General features: G+C 40.8%; 2 protein-coding genes across 4 annotated transcripts in view; one reads left to right on the top strand and one right to left on the bottom strand.

Moving 5' to 3' along the window:
• Positions 1–114: 114 nt before the first annotated feature.
• On the bottom strand, positions 115–3,992 carry ap3s2 (adaptor related protein complex 3 subunit sigma 2). Its single transcript, XM_028401772.1, has 6 exons — positions 3,800–3,992; positions 3,166–3,257; positions 2,588–2,699; positions 2,119–2,190; positions 1,105–1,212; positions 115–824 (listed from the first exon to the last, which is right to left on the bottom strand). The coding sequence occupies exons 1-6, from the start codon at positions 3,866–3,868 to the stop codon at positions 699–701; spliced, it is 579 nt and encodes a 192-aa protein (XP_028257573.1). The 5' UTR covers positions 3,869–3,992; the 3' UTR covers positions 115–698.
• A 3,649-nt stretch (positions 3,993–7,641) lies between these two features.
• Positions 7,642–15,849, top strand: part of igf1rb (insulin-like growth factor 1b receptor) — a 34,872-nt gene continuing 26,664 nt past the window's right edge. For 2 of the 3 annotated variants that reach the window (XM_028400955.1, XM_028400954.1), the window contains exons 1-2: positions 7,644–8,566; positions 13,994–14,560. In XM_028400955.1, coding sequence (XP_028256756.1) covers positions 8,476–8,566; positions 13,994–14,560 — 658 coding nt within the window. In that variant the 5' untranslated portion in view covers positions 7,644–8,475. Of the gene's footprint in view, positions 8,567–13,993; positions 14,561–15,849 lie in introns of all 3 variants that reach the window. The other variant, XM_028400953.1, reaches the window with a different exon arrangement.

Below are 15,849 nucleotides of genomic sequence, written 5' to 3'. Positions count from 1 at the left end.
TAGTGAACAGATGTTGGCAAGATCCTATCACAGCACATTTAAATCTTAGCTCAAGCTAAACGCCATTTACATTTTCTGCACCCAGGAGAACAATATTACTCACAAATCACAAGCTTGTCAGAGACCAAATATATTACTGAGATGGAAAAATAAATTGTGACACGAACCTTGCCAGTGTTTGAGTGACTGCAGCCAAAAACAGAAGCCAAAGACATTATCATATTACAGTGAACTGAAAAGAGTCCAGAAACTACTTCCAGGCAAGAGGGAAAGTTTTTTTTAAAACTCACTCAGAACAACCACTGATTAATGTCAGAGATTTGGAAGGGTGGTGCAGGAAAATAGGCATAGGGCTAAGATGGTTGAGTTTTCTTTCTGGAAAGAGTGGGAAATGAACTGGAATAGAACAGCAGAACATACACAGATGATAATTATTACTATTGACGCTTCATAGATTTTTACATTTTTGTGCAAATCCTTCAACTGGAGTAATCTGTAACATGTATACAGCTGGACTCAATAATTCACAGCTTATCTCTCATACAACCACAAAGATTGGAATGAAGGGGAGAGTAAGCTGCTGTGGTTCTATAGTCTATTTATAAAAAAAAACTGTATTTTGTTTCACAGAGCAGGGTGAAGGAGGACTGCATCAGCAGCACTCGCAACAGCCCTACAGAGCTCAGCTGGAATGCTGTTCAGAACGGGGAGAGGCTCGGCACTTTGATATTGATGTCTCCGATGTTGATGTTGCGGGGAATCTCGGGCAGGTTCATGTTCTTCACGGCAGAGACGGCGCGAGCAGGGGCTGCTGACAGACCGCCCTGCCCAAAGAAAACAGCACAGAAAACACCTTTAAACACACCTCTCTTTGCCTTTGTATCATCGCTTAAACTGTGTTTAGGGAAATGGGTGGATCAGAAAATCATAAATATATAGTGTTTATACCAATTGTTTGAACAAGTTTCTTCATGTTTGCCAAACAATTGGAGCTAGACATATTTATTGGATGGAAATCCTGCCCACAGTTTAACTGACTTCATCCAATAAATCTTTTTTGTGAGTGTGCGAGAGTGTGTTTGATGTGGGAAGAAAGGGTCTGACCTCTGACTTCTCCATGCGGTTCTGCAACTCCACCTGAGCAACAATCTCATTCATGTTGGTCTCCAGCACCATGCCCCCCATCACCACCTCCTGCAATATATAATGGACCTGCAGAAAGAGCACAAGACAGTGGTTAACACGGGGATTCCTCATGTTGGAGAGCTCAGTGATCTCTAGAAAGTGACCTTTTACACCCAGCTCAATTTCACTCTGACATTTGAACGTGTGAGCTCCTGTGGTAACATGAGACTGTCCTGTGTCCTCTATTGCAAATCTAAACTAAACCTAAATCTGTTTCAAAAGCCTGCATATGTGTATAAATAAAAATGTTATAATGCATTGCAAGTCGGTGCGCTATCCAGCAACTAGCGCTCTCAGAAAGCAAAGGTATTTTGAAGAAATATTTCCAACTTTCATCCTGGGAACATTCCTCAGGCCAAACCTCAATGCACCACATGACACCAATTTCCTGCTGTGAAAATTCAGTCAAGATGGCCGTGGATGTGTCTGATTAGTTTCCAGCAACACTTCTAGCTCAGCTCCAGAAGAGAAAAGGACGTTTTTTTGAAAGCTGAACAACACATCAGAGATTCGCTCCAGAGAGTTCTACACTGTTTAAAGTGCAGATGATTTATGTAGTGTACATTTCATGAGAGACTTTCAGGATGTATTTGACTATAAAGTTGGGATTTTTGTTTGAAATACAGTACCTGTAATAAAAAATATAACACAGCCATGCTAGAGTAATACAGCTGTTGGCAAGTAGCTGGTGGGATAGTATAGAACACAGACAAATTACACTCTTGGCAGTTTTTCAGCAGGTCATTTTGTGCTGCTAATCTACATTTAGCTTAAAACCAGCTGTGTGCTTCTGAGCTGTGGCGCATATACTGTGAATTAACTCATCAACCAATAAGACTAAAGGCTAAAACCACAGAGATATTTTCTTGGAAAATATCATAACAGAGGTGTGTAGAAATAATACACACACATAATAAGCTTCTCTTTACATACCTTGTCCATGTGGAATATGAGATCCAGTTCACAGACGTTCTCAAAGCATTTATCCAGTGTTTCCACAAACACCTAAAATGAAGTAAATGATACGGTATTAAATAAAGTTACATTGAGATTGTACTGATATTTGAGGGAATTAAACGTGCTGGATGTCTTCAGGGATTTCATTAGTCTTCTAACTCATTTCTTACACTGCAAGTCTGCTGAATAAGGAAGTACAGTAAAGATGAAGTTAGATCATAGTAAAAGCCTGAATGAACACTTCATGTGATGAATTAGCAGAGAACCCTTTATCTGCATCTGTAATAACAAAGCTTCTGTCTTGTCCAAACTGATTTCCACTGAGCTCAACAGTAAAATGTTTCAGATTAAGGAGGAAAAGGTCGTTAACAGCTTGTAGAGTAGTAATAACTTCAGGAGGAAGGATTCTTTATAAGTGACATGTAATGACATAGTAGCAGCTGACCTGAATCAGGTCCAGTATGCCGAGCTCACTCTCTGATGAGTCCACGCAGAAGACAAAGTAGAGCGTTGCATAGTGTCGGTAAATCAACTTGTAGTCTGAGCCACCAATAAGACTGAAAGCAGATAGAACATCATTAAAAGATGATTCTGGTATTAAGTGAACATGATCTGGCAGAAACTGCATATCTGTTAGGTAAAACAAACACAATCAATGGTAAAACAAAATGAACTCTTGGAAAGCAGTGGAGACTTTAGTGAGGTAAGGCTTGTCATTTTTATTCAAAGCGGTTGAAGCGAGGAAACTGGATGTGTAGATGCAAACGTTGCAATGGCTTTGGCGCCATCTAATGTTTAAACCAGGCTACTGCATCTCCAGTCAGCTGCTGCTTCCTCATTGCTGCCAAGAGAGAGATTCCCTTCCAGATTTATTTAAAGTACAGCAAAACCAAAATAGGTTTAACAAGCTTTCTTTGCGTGCAGTGTCTTCATCACCAGTAACAAATATAATTAAGCCTCTTGAAGCTGCATATAAAGGATAAATACCGGATGTTTAAATTCACACAAAATTGCACTACTTGCCTTCCACCCTCCAAGAAGTTGCATACGTTGTCATCTCTCTTAGATACCAAATGGAATGTCTCCCGAATTATCTGCTGCTGCATGTCCTCTGCCTGCAGGAAACATGTTGAAGTCTCTACTGAGTCCAGTCTATCTTCAACATATTGATGCATTTAACAGTTGAAAGTTTGATATTTTCTCTCATTGATGAAGGAGCAAACAATCCACAGCAAACTGTTCTCCTATACTAGTGTTTGACGTCATCTCTGTGCCACAAAGCAAATCTGTACAGTTTCTATAAGGCGTTAAAAAGCTACTTGTTTTTACGCACACAACTGAATTACAGAACATGTAATAGATGGTGTACAGTTGAACCTTTATGAAGACAGCTGTCTATCCGAACAGGAATAGCATAATAAAACAGAAAATACCTAACTCAAAGCTAGTGTGAACTAGCTTTACTACAATGCAACTTCTTACTGACAAACAATTAGAGACAACAGCCTCAAATCATATTTAAGTAACATCTGAGGTGGCGATGATTATGTACATGCTGACAAAAGCTAATCTAATACCGACTGCTAGCTTAACAACTGTAAACACAGTACAGGAGAACGAATATGTTTTGAACAGACAGCGACCCTAAAATACTTACAAAATACTGATAGAATCGAATCAGCCGCGGCTTCCCGTGGTTGTTAAAAATTAATATGGCTTTAATCATGACTAATTCTTCGCGTTTTTAAATGTAAATATAAAATATCTTCCAAAGCACTGCGATTTATACGGTTTAGATTAAGTTAGCTTGCTTGCTAAACGGCCTCTGAGTTGCTGTGGCTACATCCGGTTGCGTTTCACATTCAGCTGCCGACCTCTAACAAACACCTTGAATATTCGTTCCACGCAGCTTATTTAAAGCTGTTTTATTATTTTCACATAATAATAATAATAATAATAATAATAATAATAATAATAATAATAATAATACATTGCTAAAACTGTAAACCCCTAATATGTCCAATTGGCTTGCTTCAAACTCTTACGTGTGGCTAAAATTGTGAAGGTATAGCGAATTGTATTTTGGCACGCAATCACTAAATGCACACCAAAAGCCTCACAATAATTAGTTTCCCATGTGTCATCACAGTAGCTTCTGTGTGCCACATTATATAATTTAGCAGTCTTTGTGGCTAATGCACCATCAACGGAGGCACCACATAATTAGTGACCACTTTGTACCTTTGTCAGCTGCTTCACACTGCCTTGAAGACTCAAAGTGGTGATGTCATACACACATGCAGTACCTCCATTGCTGTGATCTACAGCCAAATTACAGTACAGGTCTTTTCCTAGGAGAACCATTACCAGGAAAGAAAACTTTTTTAAAAAACAAAATTTAAAGTTTCCTTACCCACATTAAGTAAAGAAACAGAACCGAGGTCATCAGATTTGGTGGAGCATAATCCAAAAAGATCCAATCAGTTACGTCAATGCTTTCAACAGTGTTATTATAGGATCAACAAGTTTCTGACATTTAAATAAGTGATTTGAGTGTAGTATTGCACATTAGTCTATTTTCTGTGCCTCACCAACAAAAACACATCACTCCGCTAACACGTGAGGAACCATTTAATCTTAACTGAACTGTTCCATTATGTTTTCTCTTAATACTAAGAAGTTTACCCACAGACTCGTATTTCAAGGACCTGACTTTGAAGGCTGCATCATGCCAATAAAGTATCCTTGACTGACACTTATGACGTAGGTTCTTTATAGGTGATTTACTGTATTGTATACTGTTGTTATTGTTTGACAGTGGTGTCTGTGAGTGCTTCAGTATGCTACTGACTGTACTTAACACAGTAAGAATGATAGCAGTATTGCAATTCTTTGCATTGACTAATTCTGCACAGTATTGCACCTGTCAGTTTGTTTATCAGACACATTGTATGGGGGGTCCAAAGCCTAAGATGCTTGGCCTGCAGCTACCTTACTTTTCAGCCAGGCCAGGTGACACCGCGTATTTCTTCCGATCACTCTCATCTACATCAAAATGTCACAGCACATTTCCTGTTCTGATTTCATATCCATTAATTCTCTGTTGTACGTTTTCCATCATTAGTGCTGCAAAGCCACCCGGGTTGTTGTCTGCATATCATCTATTATTTCCCCCCTAAATTCCCTTCCTCCTGCATGAGCACAGTGGAAAACAAACAGACGCTCATTAGCATGTGTGACCCGTTGGTGGTAAACAGGCTTATTTCCACATGAGTGCAGTGCAAGAATGGATTCCACCGGGACAGTCGAGGTAGGTGGGCCTGCCGGCTGCCTTCATGGGGACTTTAACAGGGACTTAACAAATGCAAGTGGACAGGCACAACATTCTCTGGCACGGGGGGGTCATGTTGGTACAGTGAGCACTTGTTAGACGGTGACTCACTGTATTTGGACTCTTGGGTGGCCACTGATATTCACCTCATTTTTAATGTGCATTTTTTTTTCCCCTCTCAGTGCTAATTGTTGGATTGTGACAGATGCCGAGTGCTGTCTGCCAGAGCTGAGGTAATGTGTGTTCAAATAATGCCTCTCTGCTTTGCTCTGTGAAGTGATGAAAGCAGCCTATAATTACAGGGATAATCAAAACTGTCAGGGGCTCTTCTATGGATGGTTTTGTTTACTGTCTGCTTCTCTCACAGCATCACGAGCTACTGGTCCTCCACTTCCTCAGGCTTGGACCTTTGACCACAAGTGAGCGATGCTCACACAAAGTAAGAGTGGCTGAATTGTCTCTAGACGTTAAGATAAAAAGGATAGAACATAACAATAACAATATTTTTGTCTTTGAAAATAAATATGCTGCGAAAGGCCAAACTTTAGCCAGCAAGGATTCACAGTGGGAGCTGAAAGGGTTCACATCCTCTGTGATCTGCGTATGATTATCTCACACACATGTCACTCTGTGTGTATCAGCCGAACACAAACAGATTTTAGCCCTCACTGTGATGTTACTGTACATTGGAATTTTGCAGTTAATTCTCCTCCCCTCAAGATGGCGTCATTTCGGTGTCTCTTCATAGGAATGTTTTTATTGGAGAAGTTAACCTTCTCAAAGAATGTTCCAAGTATTTTAGAGGTTAATGCCCCCAGAGCAATTCACTGTGTGTTTAAAATGTAACTTGATCACAACACATGAAAAACTAATTCCTAATAAACTAGAGCATTACAGGGAAATTTAGAAACAACCATGTCATAACATTTCCTGATTAAGCTGTGTTTGAGTTTTGAGCCTCACTCTGGGACAATATCTGTTTTCTGGAGTATCAAATTAGACTGGTGATTTTACTGTATGCCTCTGGCAGGCTTGCAGGTACACACTGAGTTTGCTCGGAGTTGTTATGACAGCCAAGTGTCAAAATTTAAGTCCGGCTCTTTCTGGTGGAACAAGTGTGACTTATTCTGGAGAATATACAATGATCAGTGATGTAGACATTATTTATTGTTACAAAATAAGATAAGAAGGGTATGGCTATGCCTCTGTGTAGGGACTTCCTTGTGCAAATCACTGCTTTCTGATAGTAATCAGTAATGATACTATGATAATTGTGGTGCTGCTAAATGTATTGTATTGAGCCAGCTGTAGGTTGAATTTGACATTGTGTGTTATGTTTGATGTTATTGCAGGAATGAACCTCACCATATTGTTCTTAGAGGTCAGATTAGCCTGATCCTGCTTGTTGTGGGCACACAGAGCTGTCTGTCAAATTGTGTATAGAGAATAATAACCAAGTAATAACTCTATTAATGTCAAATTTAAATTATAAAGCAGATAAAATATGCTATATTGCAGCTTCCTGGACACCCTCCTCGTGATGGGGCCCTGCCCAGGTAATCTCTGCACCCCTGTCCGGGTGCAGACAGGCGCGATCTTTGTATGGGTGCCCCTCGATTTGCTGAGTGTTTTTAAGCAGCAAAACAACCCTGATCCTGGATCAGCATCCCGGGTTTCCTTCACACCGCATCGTAAAAGGAGTCGCTACGGCGGTGCCCAGAGAGGTGAAGGGAGAACAGAGGTCTCACTCTGTCCAGATTTTAAAATCTGTTATTGTAAACATCAACAAGCAAAAGCGTAAAACAGTGTGTTTGGCGTTTTTTCCTCCTCACAGGCACCTGCTGATTCAAGGACACTAATACCCACATTTTATATGTGATTTATTTTGTAAGTATGTGAATTTAGACAAAACACGAGCACAGTGAAGACGAAATAGTGAGACGTGGTGTGATAGTGTAGCTCGGGTTTACAGTCGAAGATGCTGTAAACACACACAGATAAACCTGAGCTTGGGATGAGACCCGTCACTATGGTAACTGCTCGTGTGAAGTGGCTAAACTGCAGTAGGAGCGACGCCCTCCTTCGCAGACTGGAGGGCGGAGTACAAGTCGGAGTGATTCATCTGTTAAAACAGAGACGATCTGTGCGCACGGCGCCGTGTTTACAGCGAACACGGCAGACTGCAGACTGACCGAAGGAGACTGTGTATGTACCTGTGCATTAATCTGTCTAACTACTTTACTCATCCAGCTATCTATCGACGGAGGGCATTAGATTATCAAAGGACTTGACCTCACCCGGAGCAATAAGGTCAAAGAATCCATTTTCCCTTAGTATGAAGGTGAATTACAGCTACCACAACAACTCGCTGTGTGCGTGTGCTTGATGAGCGGCTGAGGAGGAGGAGGAGGAGAAGAAGAAGGAGGCTGCGGTCTGAAACCAGATTTTATCCTGGATATTTCGAAACAAACGTCGTGTCGTTTACATAACGGGACACTGTACCAGTGCAATATGTTACTGTATGTCACAGAGCGCCTCCTTTTATCCCGACTGTAAGGCAGGTTCACCCGTTTTCTGCCTCCTGAGGGTCCTCCAGCAGCGGGACGTTGAACGTTTTTCCTCCAGATATGGAGTGTGAAGATGTGGATTACAGAGGAATCCCCACCGCTAGCTTAGCCGCAGTGGTTTCATTATACACATCAATGCGGCGTTGTGTTCGGGAGGAATACAGACAACTATGAAAACGCATTTTTTGGCCAGGGGAATAAATCGGTGATTTTTTTTTTTTTTTGGAGCACGATTGGACTCCCATTAGGAAACGTGAGAGAGCTATCCTGCTAGCCTGTTTGTTGTAGCTATTAGCTCCATTAGCCGGCTAACAGCTAAAAGGTGCTGGCTGGAGATTAAAAGGCGTTTTAATCATTCTAACCAGGTTTTGCTCTCGCTTCCATCCTTCAACATACTTATTTACAGGATTTTCCGGGGGTTTTACTTGTCCAGGAATGAGGGCTCGAATGGAAAGGAGCCGCTTGACCTTGTTTTGGGGTCTGATGCTGGGTCTGTCGTCCTGCCTCCGGCCCGCCACCGCAGAGAGTAAGTACTGCTGCTCCGCACTACTACACAGTGGAAAACATTGTTTTTCCATGCTCCATGCAGCTCATATACGGGATGTGAGGGTTGTTTTCATTACGAGCAGGATTACCAATCCTACTGTGAGGAAAATGTGTGTTGCACAGTGCAGTACCATGTGACAATGAATGGAATATTTGTTTTAATTGGAAAATAATGTTAATATTTTTAGGATGTTGTCATGGGCTGACAACATTTTGTTTTTGTGAATACTTGGGTATAGATTGTAGATAATCAGGTTGTAACGGTGTAATTGGAGTTTTCAAACACCACAAACATGAGTCAGATCAAGTGTGTTTTAAATACATTCCCATGACTCAACCGAAGGAGAAAGTCAGTAAAGCTATATATATGCAGCACATTGTCAACCATGAGTCATAAGGATGAATCAGAATCAACAAAAAGTGGAAGGTATCTGTGATCTCCAAAGAAAATCCCTAAACAGAAATAGGATTAGAGAGAGGAAAATGTAGTTGTTTGGGTTTAAATGGGCATGTCATGAACTCATAATATATAATAATATAATATAATAGTGGAAAAAACTACTTCAGACTAATTAAACTAAGTCAGTCTGTACCAAAAAAAACGGACAAATACATGGAACATGTAGCAACACACATTACACATTATTTGCTGTTAGATTTTTAATCAGTAACATTGACTAAACAAACTCTTGACTGTCAGTTTTAGGCATGTCTCTCTGTGTGTAGGTGTTATTTTTTAAGATTAAGATTAAGATTTAAGATTTTTAAATACAAACTGCTGCCATTTTTAATAATGCTCTTTGAGGATTGACTGACTCTGTTGGTCCAAAAGCTTTACTGAGTTTTTGTTTGTTTGTTTTTGCCTCACAATATACAGTCATTGTTGTCCCTTTCTAAACAAACCTGGGGATACCTTGACCTTGGAAATATTATCATGAATGTCAGGCTGCAGTAGCCGAGTTGATGAGGCACAGCAGCATCCTCCAATCAGGCCAGCCATTTGAACCAAAACAGCTGAGGGTATAGATCGTTTTACCTTTAAAATGAACTGTACTCTATAGATTAGTGTTAAGAACAGAACGTTTTATTGACTATCCATAGCAGCACATTAGGTCTCACAGCTCCTGTCAACGTGTAAACCTAAAAAAAGTGAAAATGAGTTTAAAGCTGACATATTTATTCCAGTTTTATTTATAAGGGTCGCCATCTGAAATGTTACCAACTAAATTGTAAACTAGGCTTCCCGATTCATCCCATTCATCGTGACATGTTGGAGAGGGGAGGGTTAGGGGGTTGAACCAGGGTCTGGGTTTTAAAATAGAACAAGCCAAAATATATTCACAAGTAAAACAGACTAAGTTCTGTTGATTGGAAAGAGTGAGGAGCCTGTGAACTGTGTGTCATGGGGTTTACTCTTAGCACCAGTGGTCACAGGACAAACCTGGGAGCAGTAGAGAGGTTCTCCCATCGAAATCCTACATTTATTCTCATTCCGGTGTGGAGCTATTAAAGGTTCCTTGTGTGGTTAAATGCTGGAGCATTCCTGCTGGTTTACAGTATCAGCTGGGACTTAAGGGCAGCTGGCATGCAGCCTTACTGCTGCTGCTGACACAGTTTTTCAGATCAACCATACAAGTTAAATCTGTCAGGAATGATCTTTTGCTCATGCCTCCCAGTGCATTTCTTCTCACCTTGCCTCTCAAGTGGAAAAGTATTTATGAATACGTTTGCCCTTCGGGCAGTCTGTCACCAACAGGATGGAAATGAGGAGTAAACAGACTTGCTGCAGTCTAGTGGCAGTGGATGAAGCACCAGCTTAGAGGGTGTATTGCTTCCTATTTCTAGTCTTGCGGGGCTTCTAGTGGATTTCCTCTTACTGTCTGTGGACAGTCACGGTGCTGCAGCCAGCTAGGAAAAGGTTATCAAAAGTAAATATGTGATCTGGAGGCTCATCAAAGCTGCAGAGATATGCTTGTTTACTCAGCTGTTTAAAATGTGTCGGTTTAGAAAGCGAGGGAGGGGGGTGTTATTAAGCTGCTACACCTGCCAGTGGCATTTGCATTCAGCTGGTGTACAAAATGAATGTTTTGATCAGTAACTTTTGCCCCTTTTTTTGAGTGTGGTCAGAGGCAGTTCCCATAAACAGTGGCCATGTTGGTGCTGCAGTGAGGCCGGAGAGGCTGTGCTGATGTAACGTCACTAGGCTGTGTGTCTTTTTTTACAGGCCCTGCCTGGTGTTGGTAGTGTATTAACCGGTATGCAGCTTGCTGAAGGCTGCTGACAGTGTGCGCTGACAAGTAGATTACAGAGACAGACATAACCACCATACCAGCACAGTTCCTGCCCTAAATCACAACAAAAGCTCTCATGCTCTGTCTAGAGATGCATAAATACGCTTTTTTTTTTGCAGCTCATAACACCTTTTTCACAAGAGCCAATTTATCCCCAAGTAAATCCATAATGTAAATCCACACCCACACCAGAGTGTGGGTGTGGATTTACATCACCATACTGTGACCATACATCACACAGTTTACAAACTGTGTGATGTATGGTCCACCAGTTGAAAACCCTCTACACATTGGAGCGCATGTCATTTAAAGGCTAGCAGATATTTTTTTTTTTTAGATACTGTATTAATCCCAGAGGGAAATTCGGCTGCTGCACAAGCAGTGTCATACAATGACTAGCAAGGCGCGCCACAGGCTAGGGTGAAGTGTCTTGCCCAAGACTGCCCACTGCGCCACTGTTGTCCCCAATAATAATCACAATATCCATGTGTTGCTCGTGCTCTGTATTCAGATGCTTGTCAGACTGACGTGTAATGTAAATGTTGGGTGTAAGTGGATTAAGGAATGTTGCTTTGTCTTTTCTGGCAACATATATAATCTTTTACAGCAAGTACAATGTCTATTTTGGGAAAAAAAAGGCAAAAAGTAAGGACATTTCCCCTCTTATCAACAAGTGGTTGACCACAGTTATGCACCACCTACTTATTTCTGTGTTTATTTTATCACTTGCTTGCAGTTGCGATATGGAAAATATGTACAGTGACTATAGGTATTTAAAAATGCTCAGTAGATGTGTTAAGAACTATTAGAAGCTAAGTTACATAACTAAAATATTCTTGATCTGAAGGCTAAGTGATTAAAACATTTTAGTATTTACTTGGTGATACCATTGACACCGTTGAGTTGACATTACCAATGCCAATATCATGCCGTAGTCATGTGGAATTAGTATGTCAAACAGTAACAATTGCAAACTCACTGCTGTGTTATTGGTGTTTCACACTATACTCCACTGTGTTTTGGGAAACCCTTCCATTGGTTAAAATAAGTTTAGGGTGTTCTTTAGAAGGTGTGGTTTCTGACTTACTGTTTATGTATTCAAATGTAACATTTGTTTCTAGAGCAGCATTTCACTTGTGTTTCTACTCACAGATAACAATGTATCAGACATACTGATTATAATTTGTAGGAAAATTATGCACAGCTGCAGGATTTGCTTTTAGGGCAAAGCTTTGGTTAAAATGATCACATTTATTTACACTGTTATAGCTGCAACCCTATTCTAAAAAAAAATCTTTCAGTGTTGTTTCTTTGGTGGGAATGCATCGTCTTTCCTCCAGCCTCATATTCATACAATAAAACTTTATAGACCAGCATAAAGTAGTAGTGTGACAACCTGTTAGGTAGTCGGTGTGAGTTTTCCATGACTCACCACCCTCCAGCTTTTGAAGTCGTAATCCTTCTCACAGTGATGTGTGATAATGGCCTCCATGTTTCTGTGGGTGCTGCTGGGGCTTCGGGCTAAGTATTGTTTAGAGCACATCACCTAGGTGGGAGTTAAAGTTGGAAACACTCCACCGATCATCACCATCAAGCTTTACCAAACTTTTCCTGATGTGGGTTCAGATTATTCACAGACCACACACCATGTAGCACTGAGACGTTTTTTTCATTTTTATGTCATTTTGTTTTGGTTTACAATAATTCTTTGTAAAAGCATATATTGATGGACCCATTCAGTGTCAATGTACTGCTAAAAATGCTAAAAAAGAAAAGAGAGAGAATAATAAAAATGCATAAATGCATGTTTTTGGCAATTTGTTCACACTAAAGGAAGTTTCACCTAGGCCCTGGGCAGATTCTTCAATTCAAGTCAAGTTCACTAGTTCCTGTCAGTGTATGCATAGGCTAGTAGAGCTGGGGACCTGGTAGGGTTTAGTATACTGTGGTCATAGAGGCTGTTTGCAGCATGTCTTGAGGTGGCAGTCAAGTCCTTTCACACTGGACAAGACACCCATTAATGTCTTACTCTCATTTCTTTTCTGACACACCCTCAATGGCCAATTTTGCAACTTTTTATGTCTGTGGCTGATGATAAACAAATCTTTTGCATTGCTAATGTTGATATGGTAGCATAGTGATATTAACATTAAGCAAATAACCTAGGCCTGAAAGAGCTGCTGCTGTTGCTGTAGCATTGTGTTTTATAAGAAAATTGTTGCCTTTGCACTTGTGAAACTGTTACGAAACATTCATTTTATCATTTGTTTGACATGTTTTATAGTGTAGACTGTATTTGATCAGTTGACAGTGTTATGTTTTATAGATGATGTCTTTTGTGGTAGACTAGTTTCTAGCCCTTTGATGTTGTGTTATGAAAGCATATGGTGACACAAAACACTGAGATTAATTGGATACAACAGTCTAAAGGCTGAGTGATTAAACCTTTATTGTGCTGTTAACTTAAGCTTGAATTGAACCTGAGTAAGTATTTACTTGGTTACATTATGTTTAGTTGGTATTGACAATGGCAATTATGTGTGTATATGGGCGTACTGTGCACTGTGGCAGCAGTGGCTTAGTGGTAAAGCGGGTCGTCCAATAACCAGAAGGTTGGTGGTGCTCCTCCCTAGTTGTTGTTGTGTGTCCTTGGGCCAGGTACTTCTTTACCCACATTGCCTCCAGCACACTCACTGCTGTATGAATGAATTGGCGGTGGTCGGAGAGGCATGCTTCCATCAGTCTGTGGCTACATGTTTAGTTTACCACCACAACTGTGTGAATGTGGTCTGAATGAATAATGCATTTCAATGTAAAGCGCTTTGAGTGCCCAGCAACAGTGCATTATTACTGTCAATATTAGAAAATCTATTGAATAACCTTCTATAAAATATAAAAATTTGAGAAATGTAGGGCATTGAGTTGTCTATTTTAATTTTTTATTAAAATCTGGTCAGTACAATATGAAGTTTATAAGAAAGCTTTTGCTGCAGAGCTTCTCTGTAGAAAATGGGGGAGTACAAAGTTTCAGAATTTATATTGTATAAAGACATGACTTCAGTATAAGAGGTTTTCATGTACACTGACCTCTTGCCATCTTTGTTTCGTTCCTCTAGTTTGTGGTCCCAGCATCGACATTGGAAATGACATCAGTGAATTCAGACGTCTGGAGAACTGCACTGTGGTGGAGGGCTACTTGCAGATTCTTCTTATTGGTGACAAAAACAACAACAACATCAATCAGGAAATCTTCCGCACCCTCAGCTTCCCCAAACTGACTATGATCACTGACTACCTGCTGCTATTCCGGGTTTCCGGCTTGGACAGTCTAAGCACCCTCTTTCCCAACCTCACAGTCATCCGTGGTCGTAACCTCTTCTACAACTACGCCCTGGTGATCTTCGAGATGACCAGCCTGAAGGACATAGGCCTGTACAACCTGAGGAACATCACCCGTGGTGCCATCCGTATTGAGAAGAACCCGGAGCTCTGTTACCTGGACTCTGTAGACTGGTCCCTCATCATGGATGCAGAGTTCAACAATTACATTGCTGGGAACAAGCAGTCCAAGGAGTGCAGTGATGTTTGTCCAGGAATCATGGGGAGCAACCCTCAGTGCAGAAAGACAATGTTCAATAACAATTACAACTACCGCTGCTGGAACTCCCAACATTGCCAAAAAGGTAAGCAAATGTCTCTAATGTCAGCGTGGGTTTAAATTACCAATAGATTGGGGCCCCCTGTTACTTGCTGCTTGTCATTTTAAGTGATTTAATGAATTTCATTTTGAAGAAGAAGAAGAAGGAAAGCTTAGGTGATGTTATTTAGGCCTGCTTTGTCTGCGCACTGCAGATCATTGTTTTACTGTATCCTAGGTACGAAGTGTAAAGGCAGAAAATTAAAGAAGTGATGCTCAAGACTTTTTTAAACTGCTCCCAGTATTGTGTTCAGGACTGCAGTGTTTTTGAAGACTTGTTGTGCTGGTGCTTTTTAGACGATGTGTTTTGGCTGACTGAATACACACTGTGTGCGCGGCTGTGTTGTTTCCTTGGTGACTGGCGCCTTGCTGCAGACTCAGCATGTTGATGTTTTCAGTCTTGTGACATGGAACTGTCACAGGACTGGCCTGGACTACATGCATGTCTGTACATACACTTGACACATGATCATTATTGACAGACAGACATGCACAGAAATAGGAAAAATACAGAGATGTGATTAATAAGGATGCATACATATGCCTGGTTTGAGGGTTGTTGGAGTGACAGAGTGTGGGCACGCTGGGAGGGAAATAAGGAGGTGGAATATGGTTGAGGAGGATGTGTTGGATGGATGGAGCAGGTGTGAGGTGGAAGAGAAGAACTCATCTTTTTATCAACTCTCAATGTGTGCAGGAAATAAAAGGTGCACAGTAAAAATGTAGAGGCATCTCCTCCTCTCTGCTTGTATTAGACTAAATGAATTAAGTTTAGGTGTTTCATCTGGTAATATCTAGTCTGCATCATTCAGCTAGCCATCATAGGATGGTGACTTTTTAAAATAACCATAAGCTGCAGCTAAAGTTGTGTCTTCACATGGATGAAGGCCTGTGGCCTTCAACCTGTTGCCTCTTAAACTCAAAATGTTTTTGTCTATGTATATTATGCAGTCAGTGGTGGTGGAGGTCAAGTGTTGCCATGTAGAGAAACAATACAGTTTGTCCTGATAAAAGGACATACTTCTGTCTCCACACTGTTGAGACTACACCATGTTATTTTTTCATGATGCCCCATGTGATATGAATATTATTTTTAATTAGCCAACAATTTCAAATACCTTGGCTTCTGCTGACATTACACACAAGTGCTGGGGCCCCATTCCTCTTGTTTTTAGTTGAATCATGCCAGAGCCCAACACACAAGCACGCACACTGACCTCTCCTCCACTATAGTCTTAAGCAACTGGTGCCAGCAGAGTTAAAGTGATGTCTGGG

Source organism: Parambassis ranga, chromosome 3 (assembly GCF_900634625.1).
Source record: "Parambassis ranga chromosome 3, fParRan2.1, whole genome shotgun sequence".
NCBI classification, from domain to species: Eukaryota; Metazoa; Chordata; class Actinopteri; family Ambassidae; genus Parambassis; species Parambassis ranga.
Note: the sequence above shows the minus strand (reverse complement) of the source record. Positions and strands in the feature narration are given on the sequence as shown.

Coding starts and splice junctions, on each gene's coding strand:
- ap3s2 (XM_028401772.1), bottom strand. CDS start 3,868: ATGATTAAAGCCATATTAATTTTTAACAACCACGGGAAGCCGCGGCTG. Junction 2,700..3,165: donor AACTTCTTGGAGGGTGGAAG/GCAAGTAGTGCA, acceptor ATCTGCTTTCAG/TCTTATTGGTGGCTCAGACT. Junction 1,213..2,118: donor TCATATTCCACATGGACAAG/GTATGTAAAGAG, acceptor CTCTTTCTGCAG/GTCCATTATATATTGCAGGA.